This window comes from Salvelinus alpinus, chromosome 33, assembly GCF_045679555.1.
Source record: "Salvelinus alpinus chromosome 33, SLU_Salpinus.1, whole genome shotgun sequence".
Taxonomy (NCBI): Eukaryota; Metazoa; Chordata; class Actinopteri; order Salmoniformes; family Salmonidae; genus Salvelinus; species Salvelinus alpinus.
In genome coordinates, this window is record NC_092118.1 from 28,395,685 (window position 1) to 28,418,431 (window position 22,747).

Genomic DNA, 22,747 nt, shown 5'->3' on the forward strand with positions numbered 1-22,747 from the left:
AATAATAGTCAATAAAAACACTTTCAATTTAGATTCATTGCTTAGTAAAGGCCTTTGTTGCCTGAACACGTTCTGCTCAGCATGTAAGCAGATTGAGCCACGTCATCAGAATCTACTGAATGGTAAAAGTCACTCTTCAATGAGACAAGGGCCCAGAAGCATAAAGACACACTTTAAGACTGTGACTCTGCAGAAGTCCAAGGCTTATCTATTCCTCAAGCCACTCCAGGACTTTAGACTTCATACTGGTCAGTCTTGGTAAGATGTAGAGTGAGTAAGCAGGGGTTTCATGGCAGGTGATGAGAGTGAGTGTGTGCAGTTTGCTGTACACTAACTAAATATTGATTTATGAAGACCTGCCATACTGTACACGCCATTAATAATACATTTAAAAACAGTTATTTCTTGTTTATGAAATGCTTAAGTGTACAATTTCCACTTCAAAAAGTGGCCAGACTAAATAACCAAGCTTCTAAAAGGTTAAGCCTACTTCTAACACATTTAGTCTCTAATGAAAATACTTGATTTGACACAGTTCATATTTGGCACAGTAGGTCAGCTCTATCCCAACGAGAAACATGTTAAAAGGCTGGTTTCTTGAATCTTTTAGATACCGCGACAGAGGAGGGTCAGACTCAAGACACACGTCAGAGGCACAGGTCAAGAACAGGACAGGACCCACTGTACTCACTCATAGAACAGGACAGGACACACTGTACTCACTCATAGAACATGAACAGAACCCACTGTACTCACTCATAGAACAGGGTCATAATCCACTGTACTCACTCATAGAACAGGACAGAACCCACTGTACTCACTCATAGAACAGGGACAGAACCCACTGTACTCACTCATAGAACAGGAATATAATCCACTGTACTCACTCATAGAACAGGACATAACCCACTGTACTCACTCATTGAACAGGGACAGAACCCACTGTACTCACTCATTGAACAGGGACAAAACCCACTGTACTCACTCATTGAACAGGACAAAGCCCACTGTACTCACTCATAGAACAGGAACATAATCCACTGTACTCACTCATAGAACAGGAACATAATCCACTGTACTCACTCATAGAACAGGAACATAATCCACTGTACTCACTCATAGAACAGGACAGAACCCACTGTACTCACTCATAGAACAGGGACAGAACCCACTGTACTCACTCATAGAACAGGACAGAACCCACTGGACTTACTCATTGAACAGGAACATAATCCACTGTACTCACTCATAGAACAGGACAGAACCCACTGTACTCACTCATAGAACAGGGACAGAACCCACTGTACTCACTCATAGAACAGGACAGAACCCACTGTACTCACTCATAGAACAGGGACAGAACCCACTGTACTCACTCATAGAACAGGACAGAACCCACTGTACTCACTCATAGAACAGGGACAGAACCCACTGTACTCACTCATAGAACAGGACAGAACCCACTGTACTCACTCATAGAACAGGGACAGAACCCACTGTACTCACTCATAGAACAGGAACATAATCCACTGTACTCACTCATAGAACAGGAACATAATCCACTGTACTCACTCATTGAACATGTACATAATCCACTGTACTCACTCATAGAACAGGACAGAACCCACTGTACTCACTCATAGAACAGGGACAGAACCCACTGTACTCACTCATAGAACAGGACAGAACCCACTGGACTTACTCATTGAACAGGAACATAATCCACTGTACTCACTCATAGAACAGGACAGAACCCACTGTACTCACTCATAGAACAGGACAGAACCCACTGTACTCACTCATAGAACAGGACAGAACCCACTGTACTCACTCATAGAACAGGAACAGGACAGAACCCACTGTACTCACTCATTGAACAGGCACATCATCCACTGTATTCACTCATTGAACAGGCACATAATCCACTGTACTCACTCACAGAACAGGACAGAACCCACTGTACTCACTCATAGAACAGGGACAGGACAGAACCCACTGTACTCACTCATAGAACTCTGCAGCCGGCGTCATCTTGTACTTGGCATAAGACGTCCCGTTGCCCAGGAAGGATCCGTTTAGAAGCTTGGGGTCTGTGCAGTTCGGACTGTTCCAGGCGTTGCCACAATGGAGCCAGGGCAGCTCACTGGTCATAGAGGAGAACAGGTAGTACAGGGACCAGGCTATGATGACGTTGTAGTAGAAACCCACATACAACGCTATGATGATCACAGTGTAGCCCACACCTGAGGGAGGGAGGGAGGGATATGAACGAGAGAAACAGAGAGAGAAACAGAGAGCGAGAGAGAGAGCAGAGAGAGAGAGAGAGATGGTTACATACTGTAGGTTACATAGGATTACAGAGGGTGGAAAGCTGTTACTCCTGTGTAATGCCAATCATAAATGTGTATGTGTCAGGGAACACAAATATCAAACCAAACTATGCTGCATGTATCCACAAGGCCTTGGACAGCAGAGACTACTGAAAACAAGCACGGCAATGGAATACCAGCTAGTATTATGTTTAAAAAAGAACTTGAGGAAATTTGAGGATTCAACCACTTATTTCACCTGATTCAATGTATTATTTGAGCAGAATGTGATGTGCTATAACTCTACCATCAGAACAAGCAGCAGATGAACTTAACAATGTCACTTTAACATTGTCTTTTACCCCTTTTTCTCCCCAATTTCATGGTATCCAATTGGTAGTTACAGTCTTGTCGCTGCAACTCCTGTACGGACACAGAGCCATGCATCCACCGAAACACAACACAACCAAGCCGTACTGCTTTTTGACACAATGCCCGCTTAACCCGGAAGCCAGCCACACCAATGTGTCAGAGGAAACACCGTACACCTGGCGACTGTGTCAGCGTGCATGCGCCCGGCCCGCCACAGGAGTCGCTAGAGCGCGATGGGACAAGGACATCCCTGCCGGCCAAACAACAATATACAATAGACTTAATGTGTAACATACTGTAAATCACAACACTGCCTGTAAACTTCTGGTGAAGCTTTCAGGTTCAACAGGTCAGATGTCATGGTGTGTGTGGTAACAGTATGCCATGGTGATAAGGCTGTCAGTAGTTAAACTAATCAACAAACAGCCTTTATGTGTCCATCTTCATTACAATGCATATCTTTGTTTCTACACTATATCTACTGTATGTTTATTGTTGTACAGTGTATTGAGATTTACTGTATACTTCTAAAAGACCACATCTCTCCTTCCTCTCTCCTCTGATCAAGGCTTTTGGAAAAGTGGACAGGGAGAGCTGAAGACGGGGAAATGAAAAAGAGAGGTACTGTATATAGGAGAAAGGAGAGATGAAGATGGGGAAATGAAAAAGAGAGATACTGTATATAGGAGAAAGGAGAGCTGAAGACGGGGAAATGAAAAAGAGAGGTACTGTATATAGGAGAAAGGAGAGATGAAGACGGGGAAATGAAAAAGAGAGGTACTGTATATAGGAGAAAGGAGAGATGAAGACGGGGAAATGAAAAAGAGAGGTACTGTATATAGGAGAAAGGAGAGATGAAGATGGGGAAATGAAAAAGAGAGGTACTGTATATAGGAGAAAGGAGAGATGAACGAAGGATATTATAGGGGAAACCCAGTGGGTACAAACTGGTTGAATCAACGTTGTTTCAATGTAATTTGTCAACGTATTGTGACGTGGACTCTGTGTGTAAAATACAATGGATTTGCAAAAACTGTTGTTTGAAGAAATTTCAACCAAAGGATTATGTCATCATGGTTACCAATTTTCAGCATACACAAAGCTTGAATAAAATATGTTGAATTTGTATGTGAGTTATATCCACTAGCATAAAAAAATAATAGGCTGGGCAGCACCTCTTACTGGAGAATGTATCTATCTACGGCTATCCCTTTGGTCTCCCATCCAGGGTTTTAAAAAAGCACAGCCGTGCTTTGCTTTGAAATGTATCACTGACACCATTGTGCTATCTGAGAATGAGAGCTCTCCACTTAAAAACTAAATAGATTCACTGTTGCTATTAAAGTCATTTCCAAAGGGTAGGTTTAACAGAGGTTTAACATATAGCACTAATGATACTATTTAGGCCTATATAGCCTTTGCATCAACAGCTATTGTTTCAATTCAAGTTGAAAATAGACAATAAATAGGCCTAGGGTTTCAAGTTTAGCTTGATTTCAAATTTAATCTACAAGTTAATAATTAATATGTTGGATTTAATGGCTCCATCTCAACCAAAAATCTAAGTTATAGAATAGGACAAAATCAAATACAACTTTATTTAAAGTGCATTTAAAGTTTCATTTGATTTGATTTTGTCCTATTCTATAATTTAGATTTTTGGTTGAGATGAAGCCGTTGAATCCAACATATTCATTATTAACTTGTAGATAAAATTTGAAATCAAGCGAAATTGGAATTAAAGCCAGACTCAGTGGCACAGAGGAAACTTTCCAAGCAGAAGATACATCTCCTTCAAATGGTGACACTGTAACTATAAATGTCTTCTTATGTAATCATATAAAGCAGATGTGTTGAAGATCGCAGGTCTATGGAGATCTTCACAATTTCTATAATAATCTGCCTGGAATCTCCAACAGCATTGATCACTTGCATCATGTATATACTTTTAATGTAATCCTTTACAGTAATCCAGGTCATTTGGTTGTGCTATTACATGAAGCACTGTGATAACACATTAAGTTGTTGTATTAATCAGCAAAATCACTGTCATTGTGTTACCATTTCAACTTTGTTGTGCTTTTACATGGCTTAAAGTGCATTGATACACATTTAGGTGACAACTAAACCAAAACCAGACATTGAAATTCCATTGGAATTTGGTTTTGCTTTTAGATGGTTGAAGGCATACTGACCACATTTACATGCACATCAATATCCCGTTATTATTCAGGATACTCAAGTACTCTGTGTTTGAGTTGACGCATATAAACATCACATCCAGTTTACAATAACCTGAAAAAGCTTGAATCCCGGTTGTAAGAAACCTGGATAAGATGCCTGGGACAGGCTGATCTAAGACGGGATACTGTGGCATGTAAACATCCTATCCCGTTTACTGTTGTTTCTGTGCTCTGTGCTGTCAGGCTCAGTTTCACATATCAGGAGTGTTGTGTGATGATGTTTTCATCTGATTGTCAAACTAATCACTTCAAAAAGTAGGTTACCTGCTCAGTTCGATCCACAAAAGTAATTCCATAATAATTTAGCCTACTATAATTAATTTACTACAATTTAAATGACGTTTCTGCTTATAATTTCCAACATTTGGGAGGCCAAATTATAATTTCCAGCATTTGCCATTTGTTTTTCAACTAAAGATTGATACATGCAGCTTCTCTTCTGTCATAACTTCTGCCTAGTTACATCTTCTGTCTAGTTAAATAAATGTTAAAATATATTTTTTAAATTACTTGTTGCCCCAGAAGACTAAATAAAGTAGTGCTCACCAGAATAATATCTTCCATGGATAAAATGAATGCATTAGTAATCTAGTTAACACCGGTAAAGTTGTCTGTCCACATGTCATCAGTTTGACCTGTTTTAAGGAAAATAAAAGCTGAGAAAACGACGAAACACGTTTCGGATAAGACTTTAGTTCGTCTTGGGTACATATTTTATGTGGTTGAAATACTGTCTGCTTGCATAACAGTGTGAAAGATAACACATTACAGAAGCATTTGCATTTTCTCAAGAGATGCTGAAATAAATCAATGATATTTCTTAACTTCTGTTCCCGAGACAAAATTAACATTTGTTGTATAATTTCACTACGAGAAATCCATAATTCTGCAAGAGTTAATATTATATTACACTACATGTGAGAGGTTATAGGCCTACAGTCAGTGTCCATAGTTCAGTTACTATTCCATTTAACCCAAATTAACTTAAATTAGAAGTATTCCGTTTATTCATGGATACAGGGATACTCATGAGCGGGATATATCATCTATATTACGGACGTAATTTTTGCTGGACCCCAGGAAGAGTAGCTTTTGCCTTGGCAGTAGCTAATGGGCATCCATAATACTGACAAAATATCAAAGGTGCATGTAAACAGCTTATACCGAATAAAACCTTAAGCGGGATATGAGCTACTATCCGGAATACTTTGCGCCTTTAAACGTGGTCACTGATAACACATTGGTAATTCAACAAACTTTTGGCTGTCTTTTTGAGTGGGTGAATATAGGTTGCAATCTCATTCATCAACGTCTTGTCAACATTGTCCATATTGAAATGATGTGGTGTGCCCACTGGGAAGGAACACTAAAAGAGCGGGGAAAGGAAGGAGGGGAAAGGACAAGAGGTGAGAGAAAAAAGAGAGAGATGTTCAAAGATAGAGAAGAAAAGAGAGGCCAGGAGCCTTGAGAAGGTGAGAGGTGGGAGATGAGGCAGAGGTCAGGAAAGAGATGGAATACAGAGATGGGAGAGAGAGCGAAAGCTCACCTTTAAAGACAGGGCAGATCTTCCAGACTGTAGCAGCTCCTTCCCTATTGTACTGTCCCAGGGCTAGTTCCATATAGAACAGAGGCATCCCAGCAATCACCAGGAACAGAATGTAGGGGATTAGAAAGGCACCTGAAATCACGACAAAACCCCACAAAACAAAGTTTTTGAACGTGATCCTTTTGGCATTTGTGTTGCAGCCAAGACAATATATTTAGCATTTTGTGGGTGTTTTTCGCCCTAGCAATTTGTGTTGATGATGATATCTAAAGAAAAATCACATGAAACAGACATCAACATGGACTCTCCAGGCACAGACAGTGAATTGGCCATGCTTGGTAGCTTTTTATGTTCCAGTGGATTCTAGGAAGAATAAAATTCCCTTCATCTAGTAGAATTAAAATATCTTGTATGCAACATTTTAACAAAGAGCTGAGCATTGGGCTACATTACAGCCTTTCATAGAGCGCCAAATGAACATGACCCACAGCTGAAGAGTTGGCACCACAGGACACAACACTGCAACACTCAGTTCACCAGATAAAGATACACATGTCTATTGTCACCACGTGAAGTGTAATGCTGCCAAAGGGGACAGGAAATGTAGTAAACACTAGTAAACACTGTTATTACAACAAGCTACTGAAGGTCTGTGGTGGCAAACCCAAAATGTCACTTTGTAATTAACAAGGAACTTTGGTTTGTTAACATTCACTCGGCTCGATTATAGATATATTCAGGTGCAATTTTTATGTTTTCTCTTTTTTTGAACACTTGTTTTGGTTATTGTTGGCAGTCAATCATCTCTGTAGTTAGCCTTTGCTTTGTTGTTCATTCTTCAGATTTGTCATAACCCTGACTGGCACTTCTAACAGATGTTATCTAAAACTCTTCTTAGCAAACAAATGCAGCACACATATTACAAGTTATTTGCTTACTTGTTCCACCACCACTACTGAGCCACTGAAATATGCCTAAGCCATTATTATTCGCTCTCAACCTGGTCTCAGAGCATTTTGTATTACGTAAATCCGAGGCATTACATTTAGTATATGTTAAGAATCACAATTCGTATTATATGTTACAAATTAGCAAAACGTACAATATGTTACGAATTTGCAGAACTTATGATATTTTACAAATTCTAGCTAGGTGGCTAACGTTAGCTATTTGGCAAACGTTATCTAGGCTAGGGGTTAGGGTTAAGGTTAGGAGTTAGGTTAAAGGTTAGCTAAAATGAATAAGGTTTAGCTAACATGCTAAGTAGCAAGTAGTTGAAAAGTTGCAAATGAGCTAAAGTTGTCTGTCATGAGATTTGAATTCGCAACCTTTGGATTGCTTGAAGTTAGCATTACACGCCCACCCACCCCAACCATCTGTAACATGTCATACTAATTTGAGTGTCAGGGATACATTTTTACTATGTTAAGTCTAGATTATGAGACCAGGCTGTAACTCTTAATAGTCTAGACCACATATCGAGGCCTGCAGGCTGGATCTGGCTTTCGAGCCCATTCAAAATTCCAAAACCAATAGTTAAAGGACAATTGCTTAGCAAATTTTGACTGCGAGGAAATATAATCCATTTTAAGTGTTGCCCCCCAGACCCCGGTGAAGATCGAACGCGGTCCGCAGGAAAAATGGGTTCGACACCGCTGATCTAGACACATTTAAATGAAGTTATTAATTATTAACATATTTGCATAGCTATCTGTTCAACTGTGAGTATTAAAATATTTCCTAACATGTTCCATCAGCAATAAAGCACTTATGAGCCAGCAACTGGTGTGAATGGGTTATACATCAACTCTTTACAGTAAGATACAGTAGCACCCAGATACAGTGAATGTATTTGCAGTTGAGTCAACCACACTGACCTGAATGAATTTATGCAATGAGGTATTTCCGTTTCCTCTTAAACTACACTGACCTGAATGAATTTATGCAGTAAGGTATTTCCGTTTCCCTCTTACCAGTAAAGCCTCTTGGCTCAAGAAAGCCTGCGCAAAGCTATTTGGGGATTTCAAATAAATCACTGACTAGTGACTGGTACGTATGGTAGCATACAAACTAACAGATTGGCACATTTGATCATAAACTCACGAAGAAAGTTATTTCACAACAGTAAAACAAACTTGATATTAGTTCCAAAGCAGTCTCGCGTTGCCATACCCAGGCTGGTTCTCGACGAGGATAGTTCCAAAGGAACCTGGGAAAGTCTTAACAGAAGTCTTTACAGAAGTTATAACAGTTCACTCACCACCTCCATTCTTGTAGCAGAGGTAAGGGAATCTCCAGACATTGGCCAAGTCCACTGCGAAGCCTATGACGGATAGGAGAAAGTCTATTTTCTTTCCCCATATTTCCCTCTCCTCCAGCTCCTCAGCCGTGCAGGGGGTGCCGTGCGTGCTGGGGGTTGGCATGATGGTCGAACTGGTATACTGGACCCCATTTTGGTCCTTCACCAGTATCAGTTCCACCTCCTTCTTCTCCACATTGCAGGGTTTCAGCGGGGCCACTGATGACAGCTTGTGGTCTGGCAGGACCTGGATGTTCATCTTTTCTCCGGTGTCGGTGTGCAGCTCGCCGACGGCCTTGTGCTCTCACCTCACGGAGGAAGTATCCGTGGCGGAGGTGATGCTCGCGCTGCGGTGGACCGTGAAGACGATGGGAGTCCCGCTAGCGTGGAAAGGCAAACTCTGCATAAGTGACTATTTTCTCCACGAACTACAGTGGACTCCACCGCATTCATCGGCTAGAGAGGTAAAAAAATACACTCAGAAGTTTGCAGAGGTGGAATAGTTATGAAAAGTTTTATAGCTACACTAGCGCACAGAGAGGAATAGGCAAAATATGAGTGATAGAAAAGTATTTCCTTGTTTCAGAAACCTCAGTCATATTTTACAAATACATTGTCTTATATTATATTAAATCATATAAACTACTAGTCATGCTATTGGAAACATATTTCAAAATGTTAAAATAAACGTAAATAACAGGTGAACGTCGTAGAATAGGTTTAGGCTATTCCATTGCTCCTGCGTATTTCTCATAATCCCCGTGCGCATTTGTTGAATGCAGCTAAGCAACATTGGTTAATCAAACAAATTGATACAAACTGGCAGCAATACACCATAAAATATAAGTTAAACGTGCAATAGTATAGTCAGTGATGTATAGTATCGTTATTAAAGCACATTAAAAACCCGTATAAGTAGAAGAGGAGCCACGGTTGGTCCGTACTTGTGAAGCTACGGACACCTCTCCATGACCCGTTGCTGCTGTCGTCCTGCTGCGTCTGAGGAGAGACTGCCCATTCTGATGGAACTTTAAGACTCGCCTTCTCATGAGAGATAGACGATATACATTCAGAGCTTTTAAATCAGCTTGCTCGCTCTCTCTCCACGTGATTTTTTATAATTGAAAATGTTTTTTCTGCTCCTCCCTTTCTCACTTAATGTTGGATCTTTCTTGGCACGCCGTCGCCACTGTTGTGAAGTGCGCGCCAACATGCGCCCGTGGTCTCACCTCGCCAAACCCGCAGCACCAGACCTAAAGGAATATACACTACATGACCAAAAGTATGTGGACACCTGTTCATCAAACATCTCACTCCAAAATCATGGGCATTAATATGGAGTTGGTCTCCCCTTTGCTGCTATGACAGCCTCCACTCTTCTGGGAAGGCTTTCCACTAAATGTTGGGACATTGCTACAGGGACTTGATTCCATTCAGCCACAAGAGCATTAGTAAGGTCAGGCACTGATATTGGCTGATTAGGCCTGGCTCGCGGTCTGCTTTCCAATTCATCCCAAAGGTGTTCGAAGAGATTGAGTTTAGGTCCTCTGTGCTGGCCAGTCAAGTTCTTCCACACCGATCTCGACAAACCATTTCTGTATGAACCTCACTTTGTGCACAGGGGCATTGTCATGCTTAAACAGGAAAGGGCTTTCCCCAAACTGTTGCCACAAAGTTGGAAGCACAGAACCATCTAGAATGTCATTATATGCTGTAGTGTTAAGACTTCCCTTTAATGCAACTAAGGGGCCTACTACGAACCATGAAAAACATCCCCAGAATATTATTCCTTCCCCACCAAACTTTACAGTTGGCACTAGCATTGGGGTAGGTAGCGTTCTCCTGGCATCTGCCAAAGCCAGATTCAACCGTCGGACTGCCAGATGGTGAAGTGTGATTCATCACTCCAGAGAATGCGTTTCCACTGCTCCAGAGTCCAATGGCGGTGAGCTTTACACCACTCCAGGTGATGCTTGGCATTGCGCATGGTGATCTTAGGCTTGTGTGCGGCTGCTCGGCCATGGAAACCCATTTCATGAAGCTCCTGACGAACAGTTATTGTGCTGACGTTGCTTCCAAAGGCAGTTTGGAACTCGGTGTGTCCCAACCAAGGACAAACACTTTTTATGTGCTACGCGCTTCAACACTCCGCAGTCCTGTTCTGTGAGCTTGTGTGGCCTACCACTTCACGGATGAGCCGTTGTTGCTCCTAGACATTTCGACTTCACAATAACAGCACTTACAGTTGACTAGGGCAGCTCTAGCAGAGCAGACATTTGACGAACTGACTTGTTGGAAAGGTGGCATCCTATGACGGTGCCACATTGAAAGTCACTGAGCTCTTCATTAAGGCCATTCTACTGCCAATGTTTGTCTATGGAAATTGCAAGGCTGTGTGCTTGATTTTATACACCTGTCAGCAATGGGTGTGGCTAAAATAGCCGAATCCACTAATTTGAAGTGGTGTCAAACATACTTTTGTAAATACAGTGCATTCGGAAAGTATTCACACCCATTGACTTATTGCACATTTTATTATATTACAGCCTTATTCTAAAATTGATTAAATCGTTTTTTTCCCTCGTCAAACTACACACAATATGCCATAATGACAAAACAAAAACAGAATTATTGTTTTTTTTGCAAATGTAAAAAATAAAACAGAAATATCACATTTGCATAAGTATTCAGACCCTTTACCCTTTTTGTTGAAGCACCTTTGGCAGCTATTACAGCCTTGAGTCTTGGGTATGACGCTACAAGCTTGGCACACCTGTATTTGAGGAGTTTCTCCCATTCTTCTCTGCAGATCCTCTCAGGCTCTGTCAGGTTGGATGGGGAGCGTCGCTGCACAGCTATTTTCAGGTCTCTCCAGAGATTTTTGATCGGGTTCAAGTCCGGGCTCTGTGTGGGCCACTCAAGGACATTCAGAGACTTGTCCCGAAGCCACTCCTGCGCTGTCTAGGCTGTGTGCTTAGGGTTGTTGTCCTGTTGGAAGGTGAACCATCGCCCCAGTCTGAGGTCCTGAGTGCTGTGGAGAAGGTTTTCATCAAGGATCTATCAGTACTTTGTTCCCGTTCATCTTTCCCTTGATCCTGACTAGTCTCTCAGTCCCTGAAAAACATCAACACATCATGATGCTGCCAACCCCACGCTTCACCATTGGGATGGTGCCAGGTTTCCTCCAGACGTGACGCTTGACATTCAGGCCAAAGAGTTCAATCTTGGTTTCATCAGACCAGAGAATCTTGTTTCTCATGGTCTGAGAGTCATTTAGGTGTCTTTTGGCAAACTCCAAGCGGGCTGTCATGTGCCTTTTACTGAGGAGTGGCTTCCATCTGGCCACTCTACCATAAAGGCCTGATTGGTGGAGTGCTGGAGAGATGGTTGTCCTTCTGGAATGTTCTCCCATCTCCACAGAGGAACTCTGGAGCTCTGTCAGAGTGACCATCGGGTTCGTGGTCACCTCCCTGACCAAGGCCCTTCTCCCCTGATTGCTCAGTTTGGCTGGGCATCCAGCTCTAGGAAGAGACTTGGTGGTTCCAAACGTCTTACATTGATGGAGGCCACTGTGTTCTTGGGGACCTTCAATTGTTTGCAGAATTATTTTGGTACCCTTCCCCAGATCTGTGCCTCGACACAATCCTGTCTCGGAGCTCTACGGACAATTCCTTCGACCTCATGGCTTGGTTTTTGCTCTGACATGCACTGTCAACTGTGGGACCTTATATAGACAGGTGTGTGCCTTTACAAATCATGTCCAAACAATTGAATTTACCACAGGTGGATTCCAATCAAGTTGTAGAAACATCTCAAGGATGATCAATGGAAACAGAATGCACCTGAGCTCAATTTCGAGTATCATAGCAAAGGGTCTGAATACTTATGTAATTAAAGTATTTTAGTAATTATTTTTATTGTTTTTTTGCAAACATTTCAAGAAACCTGTTTTCTCTTTTTCATTATGGTGTATTGTGTGTCAATTGATGAAGGGAAAACATAATTGTATACATTTTAGAATAAGGCTGTAACGTAACAAAATGTGGAAAAAGGGAAGGGGTGTGAATACTTTACGAACACACATGTGTACATACACGTTGAATTTAATCCGCGGTAAATGTAGCATAGGATACAGAGAATGGAATAGGCCTTCTTCTCACGCAAGTAGATTTGGATTACTTATTATAGGACATTTTCAATAGGATATTTAGAAGTGTTGACAGACTTCATTTTATTCATTTTTTGTAGCATATTGAAGCCATTATATTTTTTGAAAGTATGAACAGTTAAAAATGACAGTTCTATTTTTGTTCTATTTTGATATTTTCTAAAATCGTTTTTTCTTTTACCGAAAGCAAGAAAATAAAAACTTATTTCAGAAATGTTTTAATTTGGACTTTATTTATCTGTTTCTTCTCTCAACTAAATATATTGAATTACAGTTTTCTAAGAAGCGGTAAAAGCACTGTGTTCCATACGTAATTAAATAACACACCAACTTTTGCCATGGGCAATGATTTCTATTAGATATGGTTGATCAGTTTATCCCATTAAAGTCAATGAATGTCCCCTTAAAGCTCTCCAGTGCTTTCCAGGCTTCTCTTATAAAACCTTAAAAGGGCTGTTTGGGGGCATTTTGTTTGTAAAGATTAAATAATTGAAGTGATAGAAAAGGAAAGAGCGAGGTGAGGCCTATATGGATGGGTTATATGTTATTAGTGGTGTTTTCCTCTGTGGCATTCTGGATTTATTTCCTCCCATTTAACAGAATTGTGAAGGTAGGCTACATTTGAATAGGTGAACCCAGGACAAACAGATGGCAAACAATACCTACAAAATCTGTCTAAAGTTCATGTTTTTATTCATTTAAAGGCCTATTCATGTTAAAGAATAAATGGCAATAGAAAAACATGCACTAACCAAGGACTGAATCTTAACATACATAATGTGAATTTCCATACACATCTTCCATTAATAACAATGTATTAAAATAGCCAGGAATACAAACTTGTGAAACATATCAGTTTTGTTTCCAGGCTAGTATTACGCAACAGTTGAAGTGACGTCTCAGGATAGATTTTCGGCATTAGGTGACATATTACATCCTTACACTTCGATGGATAGGCTGTCCAGCGTTGTGCCTGGTTGTCAGCCTAGAAGATGACCTGTGACTGGAGATGGATTGCAATGATGGCCTAGATCAGCTCTACGGTGCTCTGGTTGTCTCGAAAGGGGCATACATGTCCTCCAAAACCACAGCAGTTCTGATAACCTCTGACACCAACCCACATGACATAGAGCACCATCATTCTGTCATAAGGAAGTGTCCCTTCCTTTTAGATGCAGATCCTAGTGACCTAGGTCTAGGATAACTACTAACACCCAGGCCGGCATTTACTGCTGCCTTACCCTTATATCTGAATCACATTCTAACTGCTCACGGCAAAGCAATCTCTTCCCTCCCTTCTGGCCTCTATCAACCATCCCTTCCAGGCCCCTGCAGCCAGTCTGTCTTCCTCCATGCCTCTGTCTGTCTGTCTGTCTGTCTGTCTGTCTGTCTGTCTGTCTGTCTGTCTGTCTGTCTGTCTGTCTGTCTGTCTGTCTGTCTGTCTGTCTGTCTGTCTGTCTGTCTTCCTGCCTGCCTGCCTGCCTGCCTGCCTGCCTGCCTGCCTGCCTGCCTGCCTTTCTGTCTCTGTGTACCAGCATCCGTCCATCCATCTGCCTACCCGCCTGCCTCCTTCCCTTCCTCTCCCTCTCTTCCTTCCCTCTGTCTTCTCTCTGCCCCGGGGCCTCTTCTCTCCGTGGGCCATCTAGATCCTGATCTCAGATCAGATGAGGTTGATGAGACGTGAAATGTCTCACAACAGTCCAGAAAGGCTCCAGCCTCCTCTAGGACCACAGCCAGCCAGGGACCCTTATGCTCTCTGTCCACACCGCTCTCCATCTTCCAGGCCTGCCCTGCCATTGGAGTACCACCCCATCTCTTAACCCTGGAAAGAGCAGAGGCATTTCCACCTCTGCCTGGCCATTCAGGCTCAGTCCAAGTGACTCAGACAAGAGAATGGAGAAATGTTGTTTGAGCTAAGATGAGTAGGTCACTTTACTTTAGATTGTTTTCAATATGTTTTTGAGATTAAATGAAATGAGCGGTTTCTTAAGTACCATGTTCTTATGTTTCATATTGTACTGAATGCATTGCCAAAGTTATATGGCATTCAAGTTGATTTCCATGCACTTGTAATATGAACTTAGGCTACAGTACTTTATGTTTCTTTATAGATTTAGCCTACATTAAAAAAAATACTAAAGTTTACTATGGAATACTACAGTACTTAATATATAATTCTGTAGTAAACTGTAGTATAATGTAGAATACTATACTACACACTGTGATATCCCTCGATCACATGAACAACTTAGTATAGAATTTTGCAGTATACTGTAGAATACTATAGTAAATACTACAGTATTATCCCCCAAAAAACATTGTAGTAAATACTACAGAAATATCCGCAAAAACACTATAGTCCGCAAAAACACATTTTTATTCACTAGAGTAAATACTACAGTATTTAATTTACCCTGCCCATTCCTCTCACCATATCCCAATTTGTGAGAAACCTACAAGCCAAGTACAGTTGAAGTTGGAAGTTTACATACACTTATGTTGGAGTCATTAAAACTCGTTTTTCAGTTTTGGCAAGTCGGTTAGGACATTTACTTTCTGCATGACACAAGTCATTTTTCCAACAGTTGTTTACAGGCAGATTATTTCACTTATAATTCACTGTATCACAATTCCAGTGGGTCAGAAGTTTACATACACTAAGTTGACTGTGCCTTTAAACAGCTTGGGAAATTCCAGAAAATGATGTCATGGCTTTAGAAGCTTCTGATAGGCTAATTGACATAATTCGAGTCAATTGGAGGTGTACATGTGGATGTATTTCAAGGCCTACCTTCAAACTCAGTGCCTCTTTGCTTGACATCATGGGAAAATCAAAAGAAATCAGTCAAGACCTCATAAAAAATGTTTGTAGACCTCCACAAGTCTGGTTCATCCTTGGGAGCAATTTCCAAACGCCTGAAGGTACCACGTTCATCTGTACGAACAATAGCATGCAAGTATAAACACCATAGGACCACGCAGCCATCATACCGCTCAGGAGGAGACGTGTTCTGTCTCCTAGAGATGAACGTACTTTGGTGCAAAAAGTGCAAATCAATCCTAGAACAACAGCAAAGGACCCTGTGAAGATGCTGGAGGAAACAGGTACCAAAGTATCTATATCCACAGTAAAACAAGTCCTATATCGACATAACCTGAAAGGCCACTCAGCAAGGAAGAAGCCACTGCTCCAAAACCACCAAAAAACAGACAGACTACGATTTGCAACTGCACATGTGGACAAAGATCGTACTTTTTGGAGAAATGTCCTCTGGTCTGATGAAACAAAAATAGAACTGTTTGGCCATAATGACCATCGTTGTGTTTGGAGGAAAAAGGGAAGGCTTGCAAGCCGAAGAACACCATCCCGACCGTGAAGCACAGGGGTGGCAGCATCATGTTGTGGGGTGCTTTGCTGCAGGAGGGACTGGTGCACTTCACAAAATAGATGGCATCATGAGGAAAGGAAAATTATGTGGATATATTGAAGCAACATCTCACGACATCAGTCAGGAAGTTAAAGCTTGGTTGCAAATGGGTCTTCCAAATGGACAATGAACCCAAGCATACTTTCAATGTTGTGGTAAAATGGCTTAAGGACAACAAAGTCAAGGTATTGACTTCACAAAGCCCTGACCTTCACAAAGCCCTGACCTAAATCCTATAGAAAATTTGTGGGCAGAACTGAAAAAGCCTGTGCGAGCAAAGATGCCTACAAACCTGCCTCAGTTACACCAGCTCTGTCAGGAGGAAATGGTCAAAATTCATCCAACTTATTGTGGGAAGCTTGTGGAAGGCTACCCGAAACATTTGACCCAAGCTAAACAATGTAAAGGTAATGCTACCAAATACTAATTGAGTGTATGTAAACCTCTGACCCATTGGGAATGTGATGAAAGAAATAAAAGCTGAAATAAATAATTCTCTACTATTATTCTGACATTTCACATTCTTAAAATAAAGTGGTGATCCTAACTGACCTAAGACAGGGCATTTTGACTATGATTAAATGTCAGGAATTGTGAAAAACTGAGTTTAAATGTATTTGGCTAAGGTGTATGTAAACTTCCGACTTCAACTGTATATACCATACTCCATACAGGTTATAAAAAAGAGCAGAAGCTCTGAACTCTCCGTTCAGAACCCAGTCCTACCTACCTACAGGTTATAGAAAATTTGCTCTTTTAGTATTTCTCCAGTAGGTTTCCTCAAGGAGAAAGCCCCCCCCCCCCCCACCCCCACTTCTATGTCCCCAAAAACACTACAGTAAATACTACAGTATACTACAGTCCACAAAAGCACTACAGTAATTACTATAGTATATACTGCAAAAACACCACAGCGAATACTAAAGTAAAGTCCGCAAAAACACTATAGTGATTTTTATAGTATTCCTAACATAGTATATAGTACACTATAGTATTTTTTCATGTGGGAGTGGGTGGGAAAGTAATAGTGGATGGTTGGGTTGGGTTTGAACATCTTGTTTATAGAATTCTAATTTCTAAAATGTTCTCATGCATAGATTTCATAATTGTGTGACATTCACGCCAATATTGTAATTTATTAACAGAACATGACGTGGAAAAGTGCATTTTCTTTTGATTTTGAATTAGATTTACAAATAAAATGTGTTATAATGTATTCATTTACACTACCGGTCAAAAGTTTTAGAACACCTACTCATTCAAGGGTTTTTCTTTATTTTACTATTTTCTACATTGCATAATAATAGTATAGACATCAAAACTATGAAATAACACATATGGAATCATGTAGTAACAAAAAAAGTGTTAAACAAATCAAAATATATTTTATATTCTTCAAAGTAGCCATTCTTTGCCTTGATGATAGCTTTGCACACTCTTGGCATTCTCTCAACCAGCTTCATGAGGTAGTCACCTGGAATGCATTTCAATTAACAGGTGTGCCTTCTTAAAAGTTAATTTGTGGAATTTCTTAATGCGTTTGAGCCAATCAGTTGTGTTGTGACAAGGTAGGGGGGTATACAGTAGGTGGGCGGCAGGTAGCCTAGTGGTTCGAGCATTGGACTTGTGACCGAAAGGTTGCAAGATCGAATCCCTGAGCTGACAAGGTAACAATCTGTCATTCTGAACAAGGCAGTGTTCTTAGGCCGTCATTGAAAATAAGAATTTGTTCTTAACTGACTTGCCTAGTTAAATAATATATATTTTTTTTTTTAAAGACCAAGTCCATATTATGGCAAGAAATGACAGTCCATCATTACTTTAAGACATGAAGGTCAGTCAATACGAAACATTTCAAGAACTTTTAAAGTTTCTTCAAGTGCAGTCACAAAAACTATCAAGCGCAATGATGAAACTGGCTCTCATGAGGACCGCCACAGGAATGGAAGACCCAGAGTTACCTCTGCTGCAGAGGATAAGTTCATTAGAGTTACCAGCCTCAGAAATTGCAGCCCAAATAAATGCTTCACAGAGTTCAAGTAACAGACACATCTCAACATCAACTGTTCAGAGGAGACTATGTGAATCAGGCCTTCATGGTCGAATTACTGCAAAGAAATCACTACTAAAAGACACCAATAAGAAGAAGAGAGTTGCTTGGGCCAAGAAACACAAGCAATGGACGTTAGACCGGTGGAAATCTGTCCTTTGGTCTGGAGTCCAAATCGGAGATTTTTAGTTCCAACCGCCGTGTCTTTGTGAGACGCGGTGTGGGTGAACGGATGATCTCCGCATGTGTATTTCCCATCATAAAGCATGGAGGAGGAGGTGTTATGGTGTGGGGGTGCTTTGCTGGTGACACTGTCTGTGATTTATTTAGAATTCAAGGCACACTTAACCAGCATGGCTACCACAGCATTCTGCAGCGATATGCCATCCCATCTGATTTGCGCTTAGCGGGACTATCATTTGTTTTTCAACAGGACAATGACCCAACACAGCTCCAGGCTGTGTAAGGGCTATTTTACCAAGAAGGAGAGTGATGGAGTACTGCATCAGATGACCTGGCCTACACAATCTCCCGACCTCAACCAAATTGAGATGGTTTGGGATGAGTCAGACCACAGAGTGAAGGAAAAGGAGCCAACAAGTGCACAGCATATGTGGGAACTCCTTCAAGACTGTTGGAAAAGCATTCCAGATGAAGCTGGTTGAGAGAATGCCAAGAGTGTGCAAAGCTGTCATCAAGGCAAGGGGTGGCTATTTGAAGAATATAAAATATAAAATATATTTTGATTTGTTTAATGCTTTTTTTTGGTTACTACATGATTCCATATGTGTTATTTCATAGTTTTGATGTCTTCACTATTATTCTGCAATGTAGAAAATAGTAAAAAAGAATGAAAAACCTTTGAATGAGTAGGTGTTCTAAAACTTTTGACCGGTAGTCTATGTGTGATTTATTTTATATATAGTGGGGAGAACAAGTATTTGATACACTGACGATTTTGCAGGTTTTCCTACTTACAAAGCATGTAGAGGTCTGTAATTTTTATCATAGGTACACTTCAACTGTGAGAGAAGGAATCTAAAACAAAAATCCAGAAAATCACATTGTATGATTTTTAAGTAATTAATTTGCATTTTATTGCATGACATAAGTATTTGATACATCAGAAAAGCAGAACTGAATATTTGGTACAGAAACCTTAGTTTGCAATTACAGAGATCATACGTTTCCTGTAGTTCTTGACCAGGTTTGCACACACTGCAGCAGGGATTTTGGCCCACTCCTCCATACAGACCTTCTCCAGATCCTTCAGGTTTCGGGGCTGTCGCTGGGCAATACGGACTTTCGGCTCCCTCCAAAGATTTTCTATTGGGTTCAGGTCTGGAGACTGGCTAGGCCACTCCAGGACCTTGAGATGCTTCTTACGGAGCCACTCCTTAGTTGCCCTGGCTGTGTGTTTCGGGTCGTTGTCATGCTGGAAGACCCAGCCACGACCCATCTTCAATGCTCTTACTGAGGGAAGGAGGTTGTTGGTCAAGATCTCGCGATACATGGCCCCATCCATCCTCCCCTCAATACGGTGCAGTCGTCCTGTCCCCTTTGCAGAAAAGAATCCCCAAAGAATGATGTTTCCACCTCCATGCTTCACGGTTGGGATGGTGTTCTTGGGGTTGTACTCATCCTTCTATTCCTCCAAACACGGCGAGTGGAGTTTAGAGCAAAAAGCTCTATTTTTGTCTCATCAGACCACATGACCTTCTCCCATTCCTCCTCTGGATCATCCAGATGGTCATTGGCAAACTTCAGACGGGCCTGGACATGCGCTGGCTTGAGCAGGGGGACCTTGCGTGCGCTGCAGGATTTTAATCCATGACGGCGTAGTGTGTTACTAATGGTTTTCTTTGAGACTGTGGTCCCAGCTCTCTTCAGGTCATTGACCAGGTCCTGCCGTGTAGTTCTGGGCTGATCCCTCACATTCCTCATGATCATTGATGCCCCACGAGGTGAGATCTTGCATGGAGCCCCAGACCGAGGGTGATTGACCGTCATCTTGAACTTCTTCCATTTTCTAATAATTGTGCCAACAGTTGTTGCCTTCTCACCAAGCTGCTTGCCTATTGTCCTGTAGCCCATCCCAGCCTTGTACAGGTCTACAATTTATCCCTGATGTCCTTACACAGCTCTCTGGTCTTGGCCATTGTGGAGAGGTTGGAGTCTGTTTGATTGAGTGTGTGGACAGGTGTCTTTTATACAGGTAACGAGTTCAAACAGGTGCAGTTAATACAGGTAATGAGTGGAGAACAGAAGGGCTTCTTAAAGAAAAACTAACAGGTCTGTGAGAGCCGGAATTCTTACTGGTTGGTAGGTGATCAAATACTTATGTCATGCAATAAAATGCAAATTAATTACTTAAAAATCATACAATGTGATTCTCTGGATTTTTGTTTTAGATTCCGTCTCTCACAGTTGAAGTGTACCTATGATAAAAATGACAGACCTCTACATGCTTTGTAAGTAGGAAAACCTGCAAAATCGGCAGTGTATCAAATACTTGTTCTCCCCACTGTAGATGCGTATGCACGTTCTAAATTGTATGTCCTCACTTTGAAGAACTGACTGCACGCTGAGCACATTTTATAATTTAGGCCTTGATCTATGGAAGTACACAATGTGCTGGACGAGACCTAGTGCAAGCTGTCATTACCAGCGTTGAGCCCTGTTAGTGTCCCTGAACATCCCTTATGAAGGGCAGCACTTTACCATGTGCATCTATGTAGCCTGGCTGGGTAATCATCATACCAGGAGAATGGCACTAGCAGTCAGGTCAAATTAGATTTCTGAGGGGCTCCTTAGGATGTGGGTGTTGGCTCTAAACACCCTGTCTCAAACATCATACTCTACTATACACTTCAGCTTCTTTTACAAATCCTCTGGTTCATATTGTGGTTCATTTCCTTTGTGCCTATAAGCCTCTCCGTGTGACCTACAGATGTGAAGAGATTTAAGTACCCCAGCAATGTTAAGTCTTACTGAGTCAGACCCCACCCACACAGTGAGAAAAAAAACTCCCTTCAAGTGTCATTTGATCAATCGACAATTAATAATAGGACTTTTCATCCAGTTTCAGCTGCTTATAACAGACATACAAATTAATCACCAATCAGAGATGCACAAAAGCTCTTTGTAGTGGCAATAGGATCAGCTGTGTAACAAATTTGAAGCAGGGTTTATTGGTTGGTGTGGAATGCTATTTGGCATCAAAGAGAAAAGATGGTTAGAGTGATTGATAAATCGGTGTAAAGCCTAATTTACCACTTCCCAAAAAGAAAAAAAAGAAAAAATCTATACATTAATAATTCCCTATTAAACAAGTAAAATGTCCTATAAATCAATTTAAATTTCCTATCAATCAAAAATTAGATTTATTGACAAGGGGACATGGGTTTGTGTTTACAGTGTGGGCGCCTTCCTCTGTCCAGACGTTGCTGACGCATGCCAGATCTTACAACGCCTGGATAGCTATTTTGCGTATCAGCTAACCACATCATATGTTGTAGCAATCTGGTGCCCGACGTGTAATCAGTAATCAGCCAGAGTTCCTGCTTGGAGAGCCGTGAGGCTGCTGGTTGGTTTGGTGGGCAGGAGGCCTTTTAGTTGGTTTTATAGTCTTTAGTTTGGGCATGCCTGTAGTTTCCCTTTTGTACATATTTATGTTTCCTCACCATTTGAACAAATAATAATCTGCTTTGACTGACCAACCAAGAGGTCAAGATAGACAGAGCTGGCCCTGGACCAAGTTTAGGTTGCCGTCTTCCTGGGCACATGTATCTTCAACACCTAGGCGCATACGCTGATTTGTCACATAAATGCACACATTCATTCAGGTTACAGACCATGTAACTAGGCCTAGGACCCCTACACAAAGCGAGTGCAACAATATTCGTAGGCTAGTTATTGGTTTGGTAGCAAACTAATAACTGGCCTACCTAACAAACCTTCCTCTCCCAGCTGTCTCCCATCTTCTCTGGCCACTTTCACCCCATTAAGGATCCTCTTTTCCAACCTAAGAGCAAGCTGACCCACACTTGTACTAGAGCTCAGGAAAACTCTATCCCGCTCCAAACAGATGTCTGGAAACAAATCACACACACTCTATCCCAGGGTTGTGAAATTATACAATGAGTTGGAAAACAAACGTAAACAACCAAATATCGGTTGGTTGGCCATTGATGTTCAAAACTTTCTCCCAAAATATTTTTATTTTCCCAGAACTTTGTTATTATTCTGGAACACTATCAAATAGGATTTTGTTTTTCTTTTTTGAGAAAATAATAGAATAGAGAAAATCAACAAGATGTCATCTGCCAGTTT

At 41.2% G+C, this 22,747-nt stretch overlaps 1 protein-coding gene and 1 non-coding gene across 3 annotated transcripts in view; one reads left to right on the forward strand and one right to left on the reverse strand.

Annotated features, from left to right (window-relative positions):
* LOC139563036 (sodium-dependent noradrenaline transporter-like) overlaps positions 1–9,846 on the reverse strand; it is a 57,421-nt gene extending 47,575 nt beyond the window's left edge. Inside the window, exons 1-4 of one of the 2 annotated variants that reach the window (XM_071381290.1) lie at positions 9,714–9,846; positions 8,731–9,149; positions 6,471–6,602; positions 2,006–2,243 (exon numbers count right to left, since the gene is read on the reverse strand). In XM_071381290.1, the coding sequence (XP_071237391.1) occupies positions 2,006–2,243; positions 6,471–6,602; positions 8,731–9,028 (668 nt within the window). In that variant the 5' untranslated portion in view covers positions 9,029–9,149; positions 9,714–9,846. Of the gene's footprint in view, positions 1–2,005; positions 2,244–6,470; positions 6,603–8,730; positions 9,226–9,713 lie in introns of both variants that reach the window. The other variant, XM_071381289.1, reaches the window with a different exon arrangement.
* Positions 9,847–17,107: 7,261 nt separating this feature from the next.
* Positions 17,108–17,162, forward strand: LOC139563368 (U7 small nuclear RNA). The gene has a single exon (XR_011672544.1). It is a non-coding gene; the product is annotated as a U7 small nuclear RNA (small nuclear RNA).
* Positions 17,163–22,747: the final 5,585 nt, after the last annotated feature.